General features: G+C 41.6%; 1 protein-coding gene across 1 annotated transcript in view; it reads right to left on the reverse strand.

The window, feature by feature from the left end:
• Nucleotides 1-12393, reverse strand: part of RAB5A (RAB5A, member RAS oncogene family) — a 49812-nt gene extending 37419 nt beyond the window's left edge. Inside the window, exons 1-2 of the mRNA XM_043967159.1 lie at nucleotides 12257-12393; nucleotides 9104-9357 (exon numbers count right to left, since the gene is read on the reverse strand). Of these exons, the coding sequence (XP_043823094.1) occupies nucleotides 9104-9266 (163 nt within the window). The 5' untranslated portion in view covers nucleotides 9267-9357; nucleotides 12257-12393. The remainder of the gene's footprint in view (nucleotides 1-9103; nucleotides 9358-12256) is intronic.
• Nucleotides 12394-21214: the final 8821 nt, after the last annotated feature.

The raw sequence follows: 21214 nt of genomic DNA on the forward strand, positions 1-21214 counted from the left end.
AATTTATTTTTTATTTAAACTCCGAAATGAGATTTATGTCTGAAAATCTGTTAGTGACTACACAAGACAGTTAAGAGAGATCAGAAAATATGGTATTAATATTCCAAGGATACATGGTTCACTACTATAGGTATGTCAATGTGGTAAGCTCTTTAATGCAAAAAAAAAGTTGCAGTAACTAAAAAACAAAAACCAAACCATCATCCTAAGGCCAACCTGGTGGCAAATCTTTTTGAATTTGGCCTGGTCTGCACATGTTTGTTGCTGTGGTCTGTTAAGGGCTAAAATTCTAGCTAAACTGTCTAAAATATCTAATGAGTGGTCATCAATAAATTATAAGCTTTAGCAAGAGTTAGACTTTTAAGCATTTATTAAGGAGAATAAGAATTTGGTAAAGAGAGAAGAAAAGGCCTAGATTCCTGTCTATTAAAGGGAGAGAGCATTTCTAGCTGCCTTCTCCACCAGAGTCCAAAGGAAAGAGCAAGACCGAGTGCCAGTCTCTTCCTTCTTCCTCCCACTAGCCAACGTCACTTCCTGACGCCAAAGAAAAGACTCCTGGTCTTGCCCTCAAAGACCTTCCCTTCATGGGCGGAACTCTTCTACAGTAAGTCTCCAGCAGGTGGCGTCATTCCAATCGTTACTGTTCATAGTTAGAAGTATTTCCAATTTGTTAGAATTTGCAAGAACTTATAATGGCCTATCAATGTGTGAGTAAATATAATACCTACTACTTCCATCAACCTTAGTTTCTAGGCATTAAAATGAGTGGTCCAGCAGAATGGCTGGAGGAGTTCCTAGTTCTGTCCTTTCCAATTCACGCTATTGTTACCACCTTTAGGAAACAGTGACATCTTTTTTGTTGTTCATTCACTAAATTAAGGATATTTATCTTCCATATCATTCTGTCTGCCCATGTTTGTAAAGCATTAAGCATGACTCATTCAAAAACTAAATGGGAATGGCACATTAACTCAGCATTCAGTCTCAGGACACCTCATCTGTATGGAGATTTCTAAAATGGTCTCCAAAAGAACTCCTTACACTTCAAGACAGTTAGTGATTAGACTTAGAATTATATACACATACAGATGTCTGCTACTATTCCCATACTCTCCCAAGAAGTATGATAAGAAAGTCTCTCTAAGATGGTCCCATATTATATTACTTTACCGTTACAATCTAAGACTAGATGCTTGATAGCAAAGTTTGTCTTAAGGCCAGGAAAATGGTTAAAGCAATTTTCCCCACCAGGAATGAGTTTCCAATGTTTCTAATAATTTAAAAAAAAAAAAAAAGGCTTCTAACCAAATAAAATTAGTGTTAAAAAGTCCATACACTTTTCCCATGGCAATTCCCCCCCCCCCCCCCCGCAAAGCCCTCATCCAACAACTATTTTTTTTAATGGGGGTCACACAGCTAGTAAGTGTCAAGTGTCTGAGGCTGGATTTGAACTCAGGTCTTCCTGAATCCAGGGCCAGTGATTTATCCTCTCTCTGCACCATCTAGTTGCCCCCTCAACAACTAATTCTTCTTAGAATTCAAAAAAGATTGCTTGTCAAACGGCCTACAGTACATTAGCAATAAATTAGAAGGGTGGAGGGGATGGAAGATTATGTGTTAGAAGCAGGCACATCAACATAACAAAAACTTTAACAAGGAGACAGAATTATCAAAGCACTTTTGCTACTATACTGAGGCCATTTAGCATTGGAGCAAAGAGATTACTGTGCATCAATGACTTGATAGGGCCATCACTGCTCTATCAGATGGTGACACCATAATCAGCATTCTTGATTCTTAAAAAACAAAAGATTAAATTATAATTCCTGTCTTTTTTTTTATGAATAAAATGGAATGCCAGCTCAGTGGTGCAGTGGATAGTGTTGGGTCTAGGGTTAGAAAGACCTCAGTTCAAATCTGGTCTCAAACACTTCCTAGCTGTGTGACCCTGGGCAAATCACTTCACCCCAGTCTGTCTCAGTTTCCTCATCAGTAAAATGGGGATAACAATAGCAACCCTCCCACGGTTGTTGTGAGGATAAAATGAGAGATCACATAAAATTCTTTGAAAACAAAGTGCTATATAAGCGCAAGTTATTAGACAGTAACAAGGATGGTGAGAAGTGTAGAACATGTCACACATGAATGGAATGAAGGAATGTTTAGTTTGGAAAAGAGAACATTCAGAGAGTACATAATAGCAACCTAAGCATTTGAAGGGTAGTCACTTCTTGGCCTGAGGGAAGAAACAGAAACACTGGGAAATTGCTGAAAGGCAAAGTTAGGTGTAAGAAAAAGGGAATGGGCTACCTCAGGAGGGAATGAATGTAGTTAGAAAGGAATCTTTTTTTTTTTAGTGAGGCAATTGGGGTTAAGTGACTTGCCCAGGGTCACACAGCTAGTAAGTGTTAAGTATCTGAGGCCAGATTTGAACTCAGGTACTCCTGACTCCAGGGCCGGTGCTCTATCCACTGTTCCATCTAGCTGCCCCAGAAAGGATTCTTGATAAGTGAGAGGCTTCTCAAGTCTCTTTCTAGTGACCAGATTCAGTGATCTTCCCTTCTGCTTGGCTACTCTCCCTACCATCCTCAAGGGCCCTGGGACTGGGGTGTAACCAGGTCCAGCTTCTGGAGGTGTTTTAGTAGCTGGGAGAGGTAGCGGCAGCGAACCCATTGTGGGATCTGACTGGGAGGTAGGGACAGAACTTCAGGAGCACTGAAGTGTCAAGCCCAGCTTTGGCCTTAGTCATCATGACAATCATGTAATTCTTATCAATGATCTTAAATTCTACGGTTTGGCTGTCATCATGGAGATCTTTCTGCAGAGATGAGCTTCTGTCCAGACACAGGGAAGATATCATGACGTCCCTTTGCCGCACCTTGCCCAGGCTCCCAGTGACAGTGACCAAGGAGAGTGGAGCATGGACAAGTGGCGACAGTGGCCCAACGCCTGTTGGCCCCTATGTCCAGTACAACTCTAACTGTTGCAGATCATACAAGCCACACCCAAATTCCAGCCTTCTTAATCAGAATCTAGATTTTTTAGCCAAGATTTTCATTTTTAAAAAGTTTAAAAGGGAAAAAACAAACTGATGCTTAAAGCAGCAAACTTTGATCCCTAGCAAATGAACTTCTGTCAAGTACCCCACTTCTTGATTTTTGGACCAAGGATCTCAGAAGAAAAGAATTCTTCATATTACAGATAAGTAAGGCTTGGTGGATAGAGCACTGGGCCTGGAGTCAGGAAAACCTGAGTTCAAATCTGCCTTCAGACACATACTAGCTGTGGGACCCTGGAAAAGTCACTTAACCTCTGTCTACCTTAATCTCCTGGAGAAGGAAATGGCAAACTACTGCAGTATCCTTGCCAAGAAAACCCCATGGACAGTACAGTCCTTGAGGTCATGCAGAGTCAGACATGACTAAATGATTGAACAAGCTAAAGCAAAGAGAAATGGAATGATGTCCTAAAAGCCAGAGTTATTCTTGTTATTCAGAACTAGAACTCAAGTCTCCTGACTTCCAACTTCAGAGTTCTTTGTGAGGTAGAAGAGCTTGAAAACAGTTACAAAGTAGATGTTCACAGTGGGTTAAACACATTTTGATACTCAATGTAATGGAGTCTTACTGTACCATAAGAATTAAAGATGATGAGGAATACAGAGAAGCCCAGGAAGACATAAACAAACTGATTCCAAGTGAAGGAAACAAAATGAGAAAAACAATGTAGACCAGTGGTTCTCAAACTTTCTGATCCCAGGACCCCTTTACACTCTTAAAAACTGAGGACCTTCCCTCTACCCAAGAGCTACTGTTTGTATGTATCTACATCTACCTATGCTTATCATAATATAAATTTTTAAAACTATAATATTTTTATGAAAATAGTTTTGCCCTTGTGGTCTCACCTTAGACCACACTTTAAGAACCATTAATAGGGGGCAGTTAAGTGGTGCAGTGGATAAAGATCAGCCCTGGATTCAAGAGGACCCGAGTTCAAATCCAGCCTCAGACACATGACACTAGCTGTGTGACCCTGGACAAGTCATTTAATCCTCATTGCCCCACCAAAACAAACAAACCCATTGATAGATACAGTGATATTAAAAAGACATGGGGGAAAAAAGTAAACAATGAAAAAAAGAATACTGCATAATTATAATAATCAAAGTTGTCCCCAAAGAAAGGAGAAAATGTACCTTTCTCCCCTCTTTGCAAAGTGGAGCACTATTGGCATGGGACACTACATATACTGTTGGATTTGGTCAGTGTGTTTGCTGAGCTACTCTCCCTTCTTTTTGATTCTTTGCTATAAGGAATAGTTCTCTGGGGAAGTGATGCAGAATACATTTAGAAAGGAAGGTGAAATAAAAACAAAACTGATAAAAATATGGGGGGCAGCTAGGTGGCACAGTGGATAAAGCACTAGCCCTGAATTCAGGAGGACCTGAGTTCAAATCTGCCCTCAGACACTTGACACTTACTAGCTGTGTGACCCTGGGCAAGTCACTTAACCCTCCCTGCCCTGCAAAAAAACAAAACAAAAACAAAAAACCCCTAAAATAAAAAAGAAGATAGTCATTTACTCAGACTTTTATGTTAAAAAATGTAAACAATCCATTCCAACTATATGAACAAGAATCAGTCCACAACACTCCCCAACCAGTGGTCTTCTAGCTTTTGTCTCAACACCTCCAATGAAGGGGACTCTAGTACCTTCCAAAACAGATGATTTCAATTTTAGACAATAAAGATATGAGGTACTTTTCCCTTTTAGATCAGAGCAGAATGGTACAGATTGAAAGCAAATTATATTCGCATTAATCCTCTCCCATCCCCAAACGCGCTGCATATTACCTATGTGTTCCTAGAAACTATATGCCTTCTAAAGGTAACGATTTTAACAGTCTATTTCTTCTCTATATCCAAGGCCTTCAAAACTTAAGTTATCAAGCATAAAGAAGTAAGACTGCCTCAGGAAATATTCCTCTCAGTGAGAAAGCCTGTTTTCTAGTTCTTCTCCAAAGGAAAGGATCTAAAAAAAAAAAAATCATACTGAGATTGAGAATACACAATACCCAATAGGAACGAAAAATTGGCCAGTATTCTAAAGCTATTGTTTCAAAAGGCATTCCTTCCTTCCCCTTTGACTTAAGCTTAATGTTAAAGACCACAATGGTACAAATGGCAATGCATTCTAGAATGAGGAACATTTGATGCTGTTCCATTTGCTGCAGCATGTAAACTTTCTTCTGACCTAGCTCTTGTAACTCAGACTCAGCTTTTCTGGATGGTTTTCACTTCAGTTTAAAGTCACTTAATGTTCATTGACATAGCCATGAAATGGAGTACTTTCTGCGCACATTTTTATAAGAAACCTTCTACAAATCATTTAATAATTCAAAAGAGTATAAGCACCTAAGTGGCAGGGACTTTTATTTTCGTCTCCGCATGCTCAGTGTCTAGAAGAATGCCTGACAGTAGGACAAGAACAGGGCCTGGGATTTCACTGATAAAAGTCCTACAAGATCTTCTCTGCAATGCCTAGCATTCTGAGATCTTCAGTAATTTCTTGGGGTCACACAGTCAGTACGTGTCAGAGGCAAGACTTGAATCCAAGTCTTTCTGACTTCAGAACTAGCTTTCTATCTATGAAGCAATGCTGGCTTTTATCTGGTATGTAGCAAACCGTAAATGTTTGATGCCTGAATTGCTGAATGGGGTGAATTAATGTGTAGCTGTCTCTAAGAATCTATTTTATTACCATTTTAATATAGTCCCTAATAAAACACAGCACGTCTTGACTGGGAGTCAGAGGACCTGGGTTTGGTGCCTAACTGCTCCTTACTGTGTGACCTTCAGGAGACCTACCTTCCCTGGTGTCTGGGGTAGAAACCCTTTCAAGGCCCTTTCTAGGTCCAAATCCTATAAACAGCCAAGCCAATAAACCCCCCAAGTAATGAAACTTGGACCTGAAGAAATCTGCTGCTGGATGGCCATTACGTTTGTGCTCTAGTTTTCAAACAACAGAGCGGTAATTGATCCTATGAAAAAAGCAGGAATAAAAGTCATCCCATTAGATGGGTATCACATCACGAGTTAGACAGATGAAGCATACGGCAGTCTGTGAAGGAGCTGCCTAGACAATAATAAACTGTCCTATTACAGCTTTTAACTTGACCTTTCCCCCTACGTGATGATACTGAAAAAGCAGAGGCTGAAGGAATTTTGTCAAGTACTTTAAAGTGGATGCTGAATACATGGGAGGGTTTGCAGAGCCAGTTCGTGTATGCCGGGGTCTGTAGGAAGGCAGCACTTGGTGTGAACCCTTGTAGATGTTGCTTCATAAAATGAACACGAATGCTTTTGTGCCTCCAACACAGTGTCAGGGTTATGGAGATAGATGAAATTAGGGTATGAAGTGAAGAGACAGATTGAGCAAAGTCGACTCTAACGTTCCTTGCAGTTACCAGTGCTTTTTGGTGGCAACCTGATTCGTTTAAAATTGTGTGTGCACATGCACAATTCTCCAAACCCTAAATGACTGAGGACATAAACAGTGAGTAGAAGAGCCAGTGGATGGTGAAGCAGAGTGCCAGACATGGAGTCAGGAAGAACTGGGTTCAAATTGTTCCTTAATGCTTGCTATGCCTCTGCCCACCAAGGTATTTGACCCGTCTGAGGCTCACTTTCCTCAGGAGAGGACCTCACAGAGCCACATGCTGAATGGAAAGCACTGTCAAAGCCAGCTTGGCCTAAGTACCTCTTTTAAAACTATCCTTTCTAGGGCGGCTAGGTGGCGAAGGGGATAGAGCACTGGCCCTGGAGTCAGGAGTACCTGAGTTCAAATCCGGCCTCAGACACTTAACACTTACTAGCTGTGTGACCCTGGGCAAGTCACTTAACCCCCATTGCCTCACTTAAAAAAACAAAACAAAACAAAACAAAAAAACCCACTATCCTTTCTGTGAGGCTTGAAGGTAAGATGCATGTATTCCGGCGAGTGACCTTTTGCTTTCTCCCTCTATAACCTTAAGTTGTACCATCTTGTAAATTTATGAAGAGTTGTATCGATATCAGTTATCATTGTATAGAAACAGCAACATATATTGTTCAGACAGATTCCTATAAATAGTAAGAACAAAAAAATCCTAAAAGAACAAATAATCCTAAAAGGGGAGAATATTACAAAAGGTATGAGTTCAAATCTAGCTTCGGACACTTCCTAGTTGCAAGACCCTGGGCAAGTCACTTAACCTCTGACTGCCTGATAAAAGGATCCACTGGAAAAGAAATGACAAACCACTCCAGTATCTTTCCCAAGACAACACTGGGGACAGTCGGTCCAGAGTCACGAAAAGCTGGAGAGGACTGATCGACTGAACAACCACGAAATTTTACAGATGAGAAAGCTGAGGCAGATTCAGTTAAGTGACTTGCTTAGGGTCACACAGCTAGTAAATGCTTTAGGCTGAATCTGAACTTAGGTCTTTCAGCCTCTAGGCTCAGCACTCTATTCACTGAACCACACTAGCTGCTTCATAGTAACCATATAACTACTAGTACAGTGACTAGCACCCACTGCACAGGAATTTCAATGTCAGTTTGTGTTGTTTATTGATTTGAACTGTGTAAAATAGAAGATGTTAAGGAAACTATATAAATCTTTATAGCAAGTATTCATCACTGAAAGTTAGCTAGCTCATAGGACAGAATGTTAAAATGGGAATTTAAACAATATTTAGTGACATTAAACAAACAATTCGAGAGAGGAAGTGATGGTTGTTATATTCAAACGAAAATATACAAGTTTGTTATCTTATTGGAAACATACCACCGCCAGCAAATTAGGGGAGGGAGATGAGGGATAGGACCCTACACTAGGGCTTTAAAACCTTTATTATTCAGTCCTATTTGTATCTTAGACAGAAACTTTAACATAGCGCTAACTCACATTAAATTCAGATAATTTATATTTTTTTAAAAAACGGTTCCTAAAGAAATAAAATTTTTTTTTACTGGTTGACCAAGAAGTTATCTGACAAATGTGTAGGTCAGGATCAGCTGCTATTAGAAAATGTACAGGCAAAGAACAAAGATTGTTATTTTATTTCCAAAACATCTTTTTAAAAAAACCAGAGACAACATTAACTGAAAAATCAAATTTCAGAGCAGAGTTGGATCATGTCCTGGGGTGACCCTCTGGGATCCTGTACAGGTAAGAAGTGTCCAGCTACTATTAGAAATTCTCCCCACTAACTGGACATCTCACAGATTTGCCCACTTTCCTTTCTAGGGCAGCTCAATGGTGCTTTGGAAGTGATTTTTATGGCTATCCAACTGGAGTACCTAAAAGCATTTAAGAGAAAGGGGCAAAGTCTCAGAAAAGTTAAGGAAATTTCAGTCATCGGGTTAACCATGAAGCAGGTCTGTAGCATCCAAGTCTTGTGTTTTCCCCACTACACCACACTGCTAAGGCCCAAATAAAATGGAAATCTGTTATTTTGGGAGGAGTCTGAAGAGGATAGCTCAAATTCCACCTCTGAACTTCTGACCGGGAGAACATCATGTAAATTACACTTCATCTCCTAAAGCCTGGGGGACAGCTGCACATGATATCCTCTGAAACTCTTTCTAGTTCTAAATCAACAATCCTGCACATTAGAGCATTTGTACCCTTCCAGGTGGTAAATCTAATGGAAATGTCACCAGTAAGTGGCTAACTGTGACTGAATCATTTGCAGGACACCGAAAACTCTCCCTCTTTCTCTTTCCCTCCATCACCTATCATTCATTTTGTTGTTGTTTTCCGGGGCAATGGGGGTTAAGTGACTTGTCCAGGGTCACACAGCTAGTAAGTGTCAAGTGTCTAAGGCCGGATTTGAACTCAGGTCCTCCTGAATCCAGGGCCATGCTTTATCCACTGCGCCATCTAGCTGCCCCACCTCCCCCATCATTCATAAATGAAGGTACTATTATTTTACACTTAGGAAAGATGTCAGACAGTCTACATAAATATTATAAATAATAAAGATCACAAACACATGATTCAAATCAGTGTAAGAATTAAGTTAAAATCAGAAGGGGAAAAAAAGTGTTCTCACCCCCAATGGTACTCTCTTGAAATTCATGAAACTGGCCTTTCACAAATCGAAGTACAAGACTTGATTTTCCAACAGCAGATTCGCCAAGAAGTACTAGTTTGAACTGGCAAATTTTGTTCCCAGTATTTGGCCCATTGGGTCTTGTTGCTCCTCGATTAGCCATGTCCAAATTAGAATAAAGTTCCCAATTTCAGGTTCTTAAATGGTAGACTTCCAGGATGCACGTATCTATTTTTCTTTCTACTGGCAATAACCTGTTAAACAAAAGCATAATGAATATCAAGTTATTACATGTAGAAAATAGCAAAACAGATCAAATCCAATAGGAATTCTATTATATGACAAATATGTGATTTTTCTGGGAAATATACTTTCATTTATTTTTAGAAAATTTACTAATTTTTAAATCCACAATTGAGAAAGTTAGGGATCACAATCTTCAAAAATCATCCCTGTGCCATTGTGAGAGTATTTCATTGCTATGAAAATGCATTCTGGCTGCACAGATATATAGCTGTAGATATATCTTCAGTAATATCTTGCACAACACAATATACACAAGCATATAATTTACACGTTTTAAATCACCCAAGAATATAGTTGGTAGAGTGGTTTAAAGAAAATTATTCTGATAGAAAAACTACTCCATCCTATTTCTTTTCTCCTTTATTCCATAACAACCTATTTCTTAAGAGAAGAGTTAGGGAACAATTTATTTAAGGATAATAGCCAAAATTTTTCTTCCAAATTTAACCCAGACTCTTTACTTTTCTCTAGATAGTATACTTAAGAAGTCAATGAATTTAGATACCTTCAAAGGTATTTCTGACCCACTGTTTTAGTAGGTCTTGCATTTAAGCATTATTTAACTCCTACTAAAATAAGCCAGTTTACATACAATCTCAAAAGATGAAAAAAAAAAACCCCAAAAAACTTGTTTTTAGAAGGCAGCCAGGAAGCTCAGTGTATAGAGTGCAGGGCCCGGAGTCAGGAAAACCTGAGTTCAAATCCTTCACTGGCTGTGTGACTCTGAGCAAGTCACCAAACCTGTTTGCCTTAATCCACTGGAGAAGGAAATGGGGAAATGGCCAATCACTCCAGTATCTTTGCAAATTAAACCCCATACAGGGTACCGAAGAGTCAGAAATGATTAAACAAAAACTTGTTCTTAGTCCATAAAACACATGTGGAAACATTTGCCTGCAAGAACTATTCTTAACTAATGGGAAAATAGCTTACTAGGTGTCCACACGATAGGGACAATGATTAAATACCAATGCAATGCCTCGTAGACTTAAAATGTACTCACACACCTACCTAGGATATGACGGCAACTGAAACACTCCCTAGTTGTGTGATGTGGTATGATTTATAAAACTGCATATTAGATTACTGAGCAAGGATGTTATGTTTAGACTTGTTAGTTATCTAACAGTAAGTTCTTTGAGGGGGAAGGAACTTTTTTGTCTATGTGCATACAGTGCCTAGCAAAGAGAGGCACTTGTTAAATGCTTCAAGTCAACAAGCATTTACTGCCTACTATGTGTGTATAAGGTGTTTAATTAGTTTATTGGCTGATTGTCAGATACAAAGCTAAACTGGGATAAAGAAAAAGTCTCAGCTCATGGTGGAATGAATAGCTGTGGCAATTCCTATAAGGCCACACTTGCATAAAATTAATCAAGGCCCTTTAGGCTGCTAGTAAGAAATAGTGGTTTACAATAATAGCTAACATTTCTATAGCACCTTTTTTGGCAAAACACTTTACAAATAAATATCTTATTTTATCCTAAAAACTCTGAGAGACAGGTGTTATCACCCCCATTTTACCGATAAGTAAACTGAAGTTGGAGAGGATAAAAGAATTCTCCACTTGCTGAGATAGGATTTGAACGCATGGCTTCTTTAGTCAAAATCCTATTACTTCCCCTAGAGGCCTCAATGCTTGCTGACAGACTACTTCAAAGGCATTCTATTTACCAAAATTGTGAGGTTTGCATTTCATTTTGTGACTTTTATGGTATTTAAACTATGTTGTTTTCTAGTTAACAAAAAAGTTTAATTCGATTTAGTTGGGTGGTCAGACAAGATTAAGTAAAAAGAATAAAGATAGGCTATCAAGTCTTCATATTTACACTACATCACACCACTCACCTTTAATAGAATATTTAAATTATTTATCATTCTATTTTAAGAATGCAAAAGATAGTTAAGTGGATGATAACTTATCAAAGGCATTTACTCCCGGCCCTATTCCAACAGGCTTTAAAAACAATTCCAAAATAAATAAATAAATAAGTAAAAATAAATAAAAGCAATTCCAAAGCACTAAAAATAAAGGCAAAGTAAAAATTGCTTATTTTTTGGCTCACATAATAAGAGCTAACAATGATATAGCACTTTAAGGTTTGCAAAGCACTTTACAAATATTACCTCATTTTATTCTCAAAAACAGAAGTTGGAAACCTTATCTATAATTTCTTTAACACAACAGTCTTTTTAAAAAAAAATTTTTGGAAGGAGTGTAGGGTCAACATTTCATCTGCGAGCAGACAGGTAACTCGCCTACTGAGGGTCTGGAGAGAAAACCGAGTTGAAGATTACAGTATTTTAAAAGACAACAGGGATTACCGTATAAAATAAGCTTTTTGCACAACAGACAACACCCCATTTTCTGCTAAGTCCCCTCCTCCCCGACAGTGGCTCTGCATAGACTTTCCACCAAATCCCATCCCAGGACCTTGAGAAGATCATTTAGTCCGACCCCCTCATTTTGCAGAGCAAGAAACTGAGGCCCGGGGAGGTTCGGAGTGTCGCCCGGAGCCTGCCCGGGGCGCTACAAATGCCTGGCGGCCCCCGGGGTCCACATGGGGTCAGGCTGAAGCCTCGCTGCGTCCTGCCCCTCAGGAGGGGCCCGCAGCACCCCGCATCAGCCCAAAGGGAAGCCCAACAGGTGGACGACGATGCTCGGTCGGAGACTCGGGGCCGACCCCGGAGCGGTTCGGCCGGCCCAGCGAGCCCTCCCCGACCTGGACCGGCTGCCCGGGGCCGGGGAGGGCCCCGGGCCGCCATCTTGGGCCGGGAGCAGGGACACCGGCCGGGCCGGGCCTGGGGCCCGCGACCAGCTCAAGGCGGCGCGGCTCCGCTCGTTACCTGGTGCGGCGGGGCCGGCTACTCCTCAAGGACGAGGCCCGGGCCCGGCGTCTGCTCCGCGGCCTGGCTGCGCCTCCTCGCGCCGCTCCCCTCCCTCAGACTGGCCGGTGCAGGGCTCGCGCCGCTGGGGCCGCCCCTGTCGGGCTCCGTCTCCGCCTCCCGCCGCTCCTCCCCCTCGGCTGGAGCCGGGCGTCCACGGCCGCCGCCGCCGCCGCTTCCTCCTCCGCCCCTTCCTCCTCCGGCTCCCTCGGGCTCAGCCGCCGGGCGCCTTCCGAAACCAAAACACAAACACCAACCCCAGTGCGGCCGCCACTTCCGCCCCCCGGCGCCGACCCCGCCGCCGCCGCCACGTCCGCGCACGTAGCGCGAGTCGTTCAACGTCACTTCCTGTCCGCGGGCCCGGCCAACGCCTCCGGCCCCTCCCTTCGGCTAGCCTCGGCCCCGCCCCTCTCTCTACGCAGTCGGGCTCTCCCCGGCTTTCCTCCCTTCCCCCTGCTGGGCTTTGCTGCCGCTGGGGCCGGAACTTTGGAACTGCGGGGTCCTGGCCCGCACGGGCTGCCCCGCGCGGAGCACCGCCGCCCACGCTTTCCCCTCGGGCGCAGCCTCGGACCTGCGCTGGAGGGAAAGGGCGGCTGAGCGAGGCCGGGGCACCGCGGGGTGCAATCTGTGGGGGCGGCAGGAGCCCCGCGGACACCCGCGGCCGCGGCGGCCCAGACCCTTCCGCAATGATAACCATAACAGCTGTCAGTCACGCTGCGCATGAAGGTGTTCCAAGCGCTTCATGCCGGTGCCGTGGTTAGCACCACTTTACAGATGGGGAAACTGAGGCTGGGAACAGTGCAGTGTCCTGGCCGGGGTCACCCAGCGGCCAAGTGCCTGACGACGGATTCTAACTCAGCTGCTCCGGCTCTAGGTCCACTAGGCTGCCCAGAGAGCGGGGTTGACCGGTCCTGACTTCCCGGAGCTTTCCTTCTCCCCGGGGGATGGCCTTGGACTGAGCCCAAGGGGGGGATCGATCGCAGAGAGCGCTCCAGGAATATGGGAGGAGGGAGAGATCTCCACCCACTGCTCGGGAAGGGGATGAGGATTCTGCTTAGCCAAGAGGATAGACTATATGCATGTAATTACCTTCCCAGGCAGTACCTCTCCACCCCAAGCCTGAGACACACACACGTTCTTTAGCCATTTCTTTTTCTACCTTTGTAACATGTCTCTTATACATACATATTCAACGTTTCTGGTTTCCTCCAAGACAACTCAAATCTGACATAGGTATGTGTGTGTACATACATATGTATGTGTAATATGTGTCCACTTAGCTTCCACTCTAATTTATCACCACCCCTTTTCTGACTATTGCAATAGCCTTCTAAATTGGTCTCCCTGCCACTCACCACTCTCAGCCTCCATTCAGCTGCCAAAGTGATTTTTTTAAACATCTTCAACTTCTGTTGACTCCTTTGATCCTGCAGGATCAAATATAAATTCTATTCGACATTTAAAACTCTTCATAACAGGGGGCAGCTAAGTGGTGCAGTAGATAAAGCGCAGGCCCTGGATTCAGGAGGACCTGAGTTCAAATCCAGCCTCAGACACTTAACACTTACTAGCTGTGTGACCTTGGGCAAGTCACTTAACCCTCATTGCTCCCCCCCCCCCAAATAACCCCCAAAACACAACTCTTCATAACCTGGCCTTTTCCTACTTTTCCTATTGTCTTACATTCTATTGGACCTACATGTACTATATGATCTAGCCTTAAAGGCCTACTTGTTCCTTGTTCGAATGATACTCTACCTGTCTCCATGCATTTCCATCTACCGATCTGCCTGCTTACTTTTTTTTTTTTATGTATAAGGTATTTTATTTTTTCCGTTACATGTAAAGATAGCTCCCAACCCCCGTTCACACAAGCTTTACAATTCCAGACCCCTCTCCCTCCCTCCCCCCCTCCCCCCCCAGACAGCAGGCAATCCGATATATGCCTGCTTACTTTTGATTCTTAGTTTCTCTGGCTTCCTTCAAGACTCAGTTCAAATCCCACCTTTTGTCAGAGCCTTCTCTGACTCCCTGCTGCTGCCTTCATCTCTCAGATTAGCCCCCATCTATTTATTTATCTTGTGTCATCATCTACCACAATTACTACTACAAGAAAAGAGTAATAGCTAGAGTTTATATAATGTTCTTGAAGGTTACAAGGTAGTTGTTCCATCATTCAATCTTGTCTGACTCTTCACAATACCGTGGACCATAGCATGCCAGGCCCTTCTATCCTTCACTATCTTTCAAAGTCTGTCCAAGTTTATGTTTGTTGTTTTCATGACAACAGAAATCAGTCCTTCTCATCTTTTCCTGTTCCCTTCTCCTTTTTCCTTCAATTTTCCCCAACATCAGGGTCTTTTCCAGTGAGTCCTGTCTTTTCATTATGTGGCCAAAGTATTTAAACTTCTGCTTTGGTACTTGACCTTCCAATGAATAGCCTGAATTAATTTCTTTAGTGATTGATTTGATCTCCTTGTAGTCCAAGGGACTCTCAAAAGTCTTCTCTAGCACCACAATTCCAAGGCATCAATTATGCAGCACTCAGTTTTCCTTTTAGTCTAACTCTCACAGTCATATGTTACTACTGGAAAAACCATAGCTTTGATATTTGGATCTGTGAGAAAATAATAATAATAATAATAATAATAATAATTTGGGGGGGGCAATGCGGGTTAAGTGACTTGCCCAGGGTCACACAGCTAGTAAGTGTCAAGTATCTGAGCCTGGATTTGAACTCAGGTCCTCCTGAATCCAGGGCCAGTGCTTTATCCACTGTGGCAGCTAGCGGCCCTGGAAAATAATGATTAATAATGGATTTCTTGGCGGGGGTGCGGGGTGGGGCGCCCAGGAGCCCAGTTTTAGTCCCTGTCTCATATTGGACTTTCTCACCCCCATTCAAAAGTGTAGTTCTTAGAAACTTTAGCCATTTTCTTTTAGGACCAGCCCAGGAGCCCCAAGGGTGGATCCTTAGAAACTGAGATTGACTCCATGGTATTAAACTACACCTATCTGAATTTGCCTATGCCCTCCGTTGGCTGGAGTAGGTAATGTATGGCTTCTGAACTCTGCTTGGGGCCATGTGCTCTCTTAGAGACAATATCGTGCTGGGGGGCCGTCAATATTCTTTACTAATATTTAATATACTTTAATAATAAATGCTTACTGACTAAACAGGTGCAATAGCCATTAATTTATAAGTAGCAACATTTTAGAAAAAGCCGTTCTGGCCCCTAATAATTTAGCTAAAACAGCACCCCAATAATTTAATAACACAGATCTTTGTCAGCAAGGAGATGTCTCTGCTTTTTAGTATGCTGTTCCAGATTTTGCCATAGCTTTCCTTCCACAAGGAGCATCTTTTCATTTCTTTTTTTTTTTAATTCAAATTAAAAAAAATTTTTTTTACATCTTTAAATTTTATGGAGGCAGTCACTGTTCTACCATGATCTTGGAACCCAAGAACATAAAATCTGACACTGCTTGCATTTCTTCTCCTTCTATTTGCCAGTAAGTGATGGGACCAATTGCCAAGATCTTAGTTTTTTTTTTTTTTTAATTTTTTTAGTGAGGCAGTTGGGGTTAAGTGACTTGCCCGGGGTCACACAGCTAGTAAGTGTTAAGTGTCTGAGGCCGGATTTGAGCTCAAGGTACTCCTGACTTCAGGGCCAGTGCTCTATCCACTGTGCCACCTAGCTGCCCCTCCCCCTTAGTTTTTTTTTTAATGTTAAGCTTTAAGCCACCTTAATTTCTCTTCACTTTCTGCCTTCAGAATAGTATCATTTGCATATCTAAGACTGTTGATGTTTCTCACAGCAACCTTGATTCCAGCACTTGATTCATCTAGCCCGAAATGTTCCATGAAGTACTTTGCATATAAATTAAATAAATAAAGTGTCAATATACAGTCTTGTCCTACTCCTTTCCCAGTCTTCAATTAGTTGTTCCATATTTGAATCTAACTGTTGTTTCTTGACCTGCATACATGTTGCTCAGGAGACAAGTAAGAGGATCTGGTACTCTCATTTCTTTGAGAACTATTTTATTGTGATCCACATAATCAAAGCCTTGAGTGTAATCAATAAAGCAGACATAGATGCTTTTTTGGAACTCCCTTACTTTCTCCATAATTTAGTGAATATTGGCAATTTGGTCTCTAGTTCCTTTGACTCTTTGAAAACCAGCCTGCTCTTTTGGTAATTCCCAGTTCACATATTGCTAAAGCATAGCTTATAAGACTCTTAAGCCCAACCTTGCTATGTGAACTGAGTACAATTGTTTGTAATTTGAACATTCTCGAGACATAAACGGATCTTTTCCAATCCAGTGGCCACTGTTGAGTTTTCCAAATTTGCTGGCATATTGAGTACATCGCTTTAACAGCTTCTTAAAAAATGAATTCAAATTTTGTCATTAAATACAAAGTACCCACTGATCCTATAAACCTTTTATATCCATATATGAATTATCAAGGTGGTTTCAAGATCTGATATTAATAAGTATATATACAGAAAGGACACAAGACATTGTATATCGACTAAATTCTGATACCCACTACAGGTAACATTTCAAAGCCTCAGGTCTGTGGCTCCTGTGTAGATCAGAAGTGATACAGATATACTTTTATACGTTTGAACTGTTCTCCTAACTAGTAACTGGGATAAATGAATATATATAAGGACAGAACAAAAAATCCTGTTAGATCTGGAAAGAAGGATTGAATGTATGTATCATGGAGGAACCTAAGAGAGGCAATTATCTTTTGCTTATTTTGAAATGTTTAAAAGCATTCACATACAATATGTATTTAACTAATATAGTTCTGTTGACTTACCTCTACAAGTTTTAGCTAGGGAGGGAATGGGGAAAGAAGGAAAGAGGACAAGGAAAGATCATCCAGATACTTCTAGCTTCTAGAAACACTTAATTTTCTGTTTCCCTTTGCACAGTTTAACAGCTTTTAGGATTTTAAATAACATAGCAAAAATTCCATCATCCCCACTAGCCTTATTGTTAGCAATGCTTCCTAAGGCTCTCTTGACTTCATTCTCCAGGATGTCTGGCTCTAGATCAGTAACCACACACACCATTGTGGTTATCGGTGATGTTAAGATTTTTCTCGTATAATTCTTCTGTATATTCTTGCCACTTCTTAATCTATTCTTCTTCTTTTAAGTCCCTACATTTTTTTTTCTTTCATTATGCCCATTTTGGCATGAAATGTTTCCTTGATATCTCTAATTTTCTTGCCTTCTTCTTCTTCTTCTTCTTCTTCTTCTTCTTCTTCTTCTTCTTCTTCTTCTTCTTCTTCTTCTTCTTCTTCTTCGGGTCAATGAGGGTGAAATGACTTTCCCAGGGTCACACAGCTAGTAAGTGTCAAGTGTCTGAGGCTGGATTTGAACTCATTTCCTCCTGAATCCAGGGCTGGTGCTTTATCCACTGAAGTACCAACCTGCCCCCAGGTATTCTATCTACCACATCTAATCCCTTAAATCTCTTCATCACTTCCACTGTGTATTCATAAAGGATGTTATTTAGGTCATACCTATATGGTCTGATAATTTTCTCTACGTTCTTCAATTTAAGTTTGAGTTCTGCAATAGGAGGATCACGATGTGAACTACACGGTATAGAGTTTCTCCGCTTTTGGCTGCAAAGTACATAATCAATCTGAATCTGATATTGATCATTTGATGATAGCTGTTATGGGGTTAGGACTATTAAAGTTTAGACTGGCCAGCAGAACTAAAGGACACAGGTCTGGGGTAACTCTCCTAGAAAAGAGGGATACACCTAAAGAAGCAAAGTTGATAATTGGCACCCTGTTCAGGACTGAGTTAACTCCAGGAGCACCACTCTTCATTCCAGTCTCCCCCACCCCTTGGGGAAATAATCCCATTAGGTGTGGCTGCTGCCTGATGGGAGCCAGGGGACAGAGATAACTCCAGAAGTCAGGATTACCTCCTCACCCAAGTCTTCCCCCACCCCCAAAGGAACTTTCCATTGTCAGGTGGTGATCACCCCAACTGCCATCTATAAAAGTTTTTGCCTTTTTCCTGTTCAGGGAGATGGGTATCTCAGAGAACCATGTCTCTGGAACTATGTCCCCTTGAGACTCCTCTTGAGGTTTCCTTTCTCTAGCACTGAAATAAAAGATGATTCTAATTGGATTTGTGTGGGAGAAGATATAATTCTTTATAGAGAAATACCTAAGGACCGCCCCCCCCCACCCCAACGATTTCCCCTATGACAGTATCCATGTGTTGAGTCACCTTTTGGGTTGTTGAAAAAGAGTATTCACTATGACCAGTTAGTTATCTTGATAAAACTTTATTTCCTGTTTTATTTGTACTCCAAGGCCAAATTTGCCCATTCCAATTATCTTTTTAGTTCCTACTTTAGCATTCTAATTCCCTGTGATGAATGTGACTTTTTTTTTTGAGATGTTGTAGGTTGTCATAGAACTGATCTTTGGCTTCTTCAGCATTATTGGTTGAAGTTTAAATTTGTATTACTGTGATGTTGAACACTCTGCCTTAGATTTGAACAGATACTATTCTGTCTTTTTTTTGAGATTATATCCCAGTACTACTCTTCTCACTCTTATGGATTATGAAGGCTACTCCATTTCTTCTAAGAGATTCTTGCTCAAAGTAGTATATGTAAAGATCACCAGAAATAAATTCATGCATCCCTGTCCATTTAAGTTCACTGATATCCAAGATGTTGGTGTTTAAACTTTCTGTCACTTGTCTGACCACATCCAGCTTACCTTGGTTCATCGATCTTACATTCTAAGGTGTGCAGTGGCTGTTCCAAATATTCTCTCATTTCTTCCTTGCAACAATCCTGGGAGGTAGATGCTATCATTATCCCCATTTCATAGATGAGGAAACTAAGGGAATTGAGGTTAAGTGACTTGCTCAGCATCACACAGCTAGTAAGTACCTCAGGCAGCATTCTTACTCAAAGCCTCTTGAATACAAGTCTAGAGCTCTGTTCACCTAGCTATTTACATGCTGTCTCCCCCATTCAAATGTAAACTCCTTGAGGCCAAGGACTGTTTTTACCTTTCTTTGTGTCACTAACACAAGATACAAATGGGTGTACAAAGAGGCACTTAATACAAAGTACTTTTAGGAGAGAAGCCACTACCAGTATGGGGATTTGGGAGGAGGTGGTTGTAAGGATGGGTGGAGACTAGGAAAATCTTCTGGTAGAAGACGGTGATTTAACTTATCTTGAACATTGAGGATTGCAAGAGGGAGAGCATTTCATTCAAGAGTGATAGCTAGGAAATGGCAGGGAGATTGGAGCTGGAGAGTTGTGTGAACAACAGAAAGTAGGACAGTATGCTTGGAGTGAATGGAGGGGAGTAATGCATGAGAATTCAAGAAAGGCAGAAAGAGCAGGTGTGGAGGAAGGCTAGTGTGAATTAAGCCAGGAATACTTGGGGTTCAAGCTGGCCTCTCACATTGGCTGTGTGACACTCAGCAGATCATAATCTTTCAGCGCTTCAGGCTGCTCTCTTAATAAGTTATTGAGAAGAAAAAAAAAAGAGTTAATAAGTTATTGAGAAGGTGCTAACCTATGTTGATAGAGGGAGTTCCCTTATCCAACGTCCCCTTTATCAGTAAAATCCCAAGTCTACTCCCTATCCTTATATAGAATAGGGGTGGAGGAACACAATGACAAGGAGATCAGAAAAGGGTCTTGGCGTATCACAGAATCACCAAATTTGAAAGTTGGAAGGACTTCAGTCCAGCCACAACTGTAACATCTGATAAAGGACTGGCCAGCCTTTGCTTGAAGACCTCTGATGGTAGGAATGCACTCACAGCCTCTCAGAAAAACCCCATTCCATTCATTCCATCAAGTGGCTCTCATCTTTAAACAGTGCTTCCTGACCTTGAACCTAAATTAGCCTCTTTGCAACATGGATTCATCACTGCTGGCTCCTCCTCCAGAGGCCAAAGGAAACAAATCTAAGCTCTCCTTCACTTGACAGACCATCAGATATTTGAAGTTAGCTATCATATATCCCCCAGTCTTCTCCAGCCTAAATATGCCTACGACTGTTGTAGCAAGATTGTTTTTGGCAACTTGTGGTACAAGAACTTGATGAGCAGTGAGATGGAAAGCAGAGAAAAAAAATAAATAAAAAAGAATTTTGTAACATCAGCTGGATTGTCAGGAAATTACTTTTATCGGAATAAATACTGCTTTTCTGTTTTATGGCTCTGTTTATTGACTCAAATGTCTATCAAAAGTCTCCTAGATATGAATAATATCTAGAGCAGTCAACCAAGAAGCATTTAGGAAGCCTCTAACATGGGCTAGGGGCTATATTAAGTGCTGTGGATACAGAGACAAAGTATGAAACAGTTCCTACTTTTTTTTTTTTAGTGAGGCAATTGGGGTTAAGTGACTTACCCAGGGTCACACAGCTAGTAAGTATTAAGTGTCTCAGGCCAGATTTGAACTCAGGTACTCCTGACTCCAGGGCTGGTGCTCTATCCACTGCACCACCTAGCTGCCCCAACAGTTCCTACTTTTGAGGAGCTTTCATTCTATTGGGCAGGACAATATGAACATGTATACATACATATAGAATAAAGATCAATTTCAAGTAAGGAAAGTGGGTATTGGCCATTAAAGTCTGGAAATCAGATTCTTCTTGTAGAAAATCATGCTTAAACTAAGTTCAGAAGGAAGAGAGGGATTCTACAATGCAGATATGAGAAGGAAGGTCATTCCCAGTGTGGGAGATACCTGGTACAACAGCATGGAGATGGGAGATATTACAGTTTGGCTGGACTGTAGATCGTGGGAATGCGGTTAGAAAGAGGTTGGGGCCTGATTTTAAAGTGCTTTAAAAGCCACCTTATATTTATCCTAGGAACCACCCTGGCAATTGGA

Source organism: Dromiciops gliroides, chromosome 5 (assembly GCF_019393635.1).
Source record: "Dromiciops gliroides isolate mDroGli1 chromosome 5, mDroGli1.pri, whole genome shotgun sequence".
Classification (NCBI taxonomy): domain Eukaryota; kingdom Metazoa; phylum Chordata; class Mammalia; order Microbiotheria; family Microbiotheriidae; genus Dromiciops; species Dromiciops gliroides.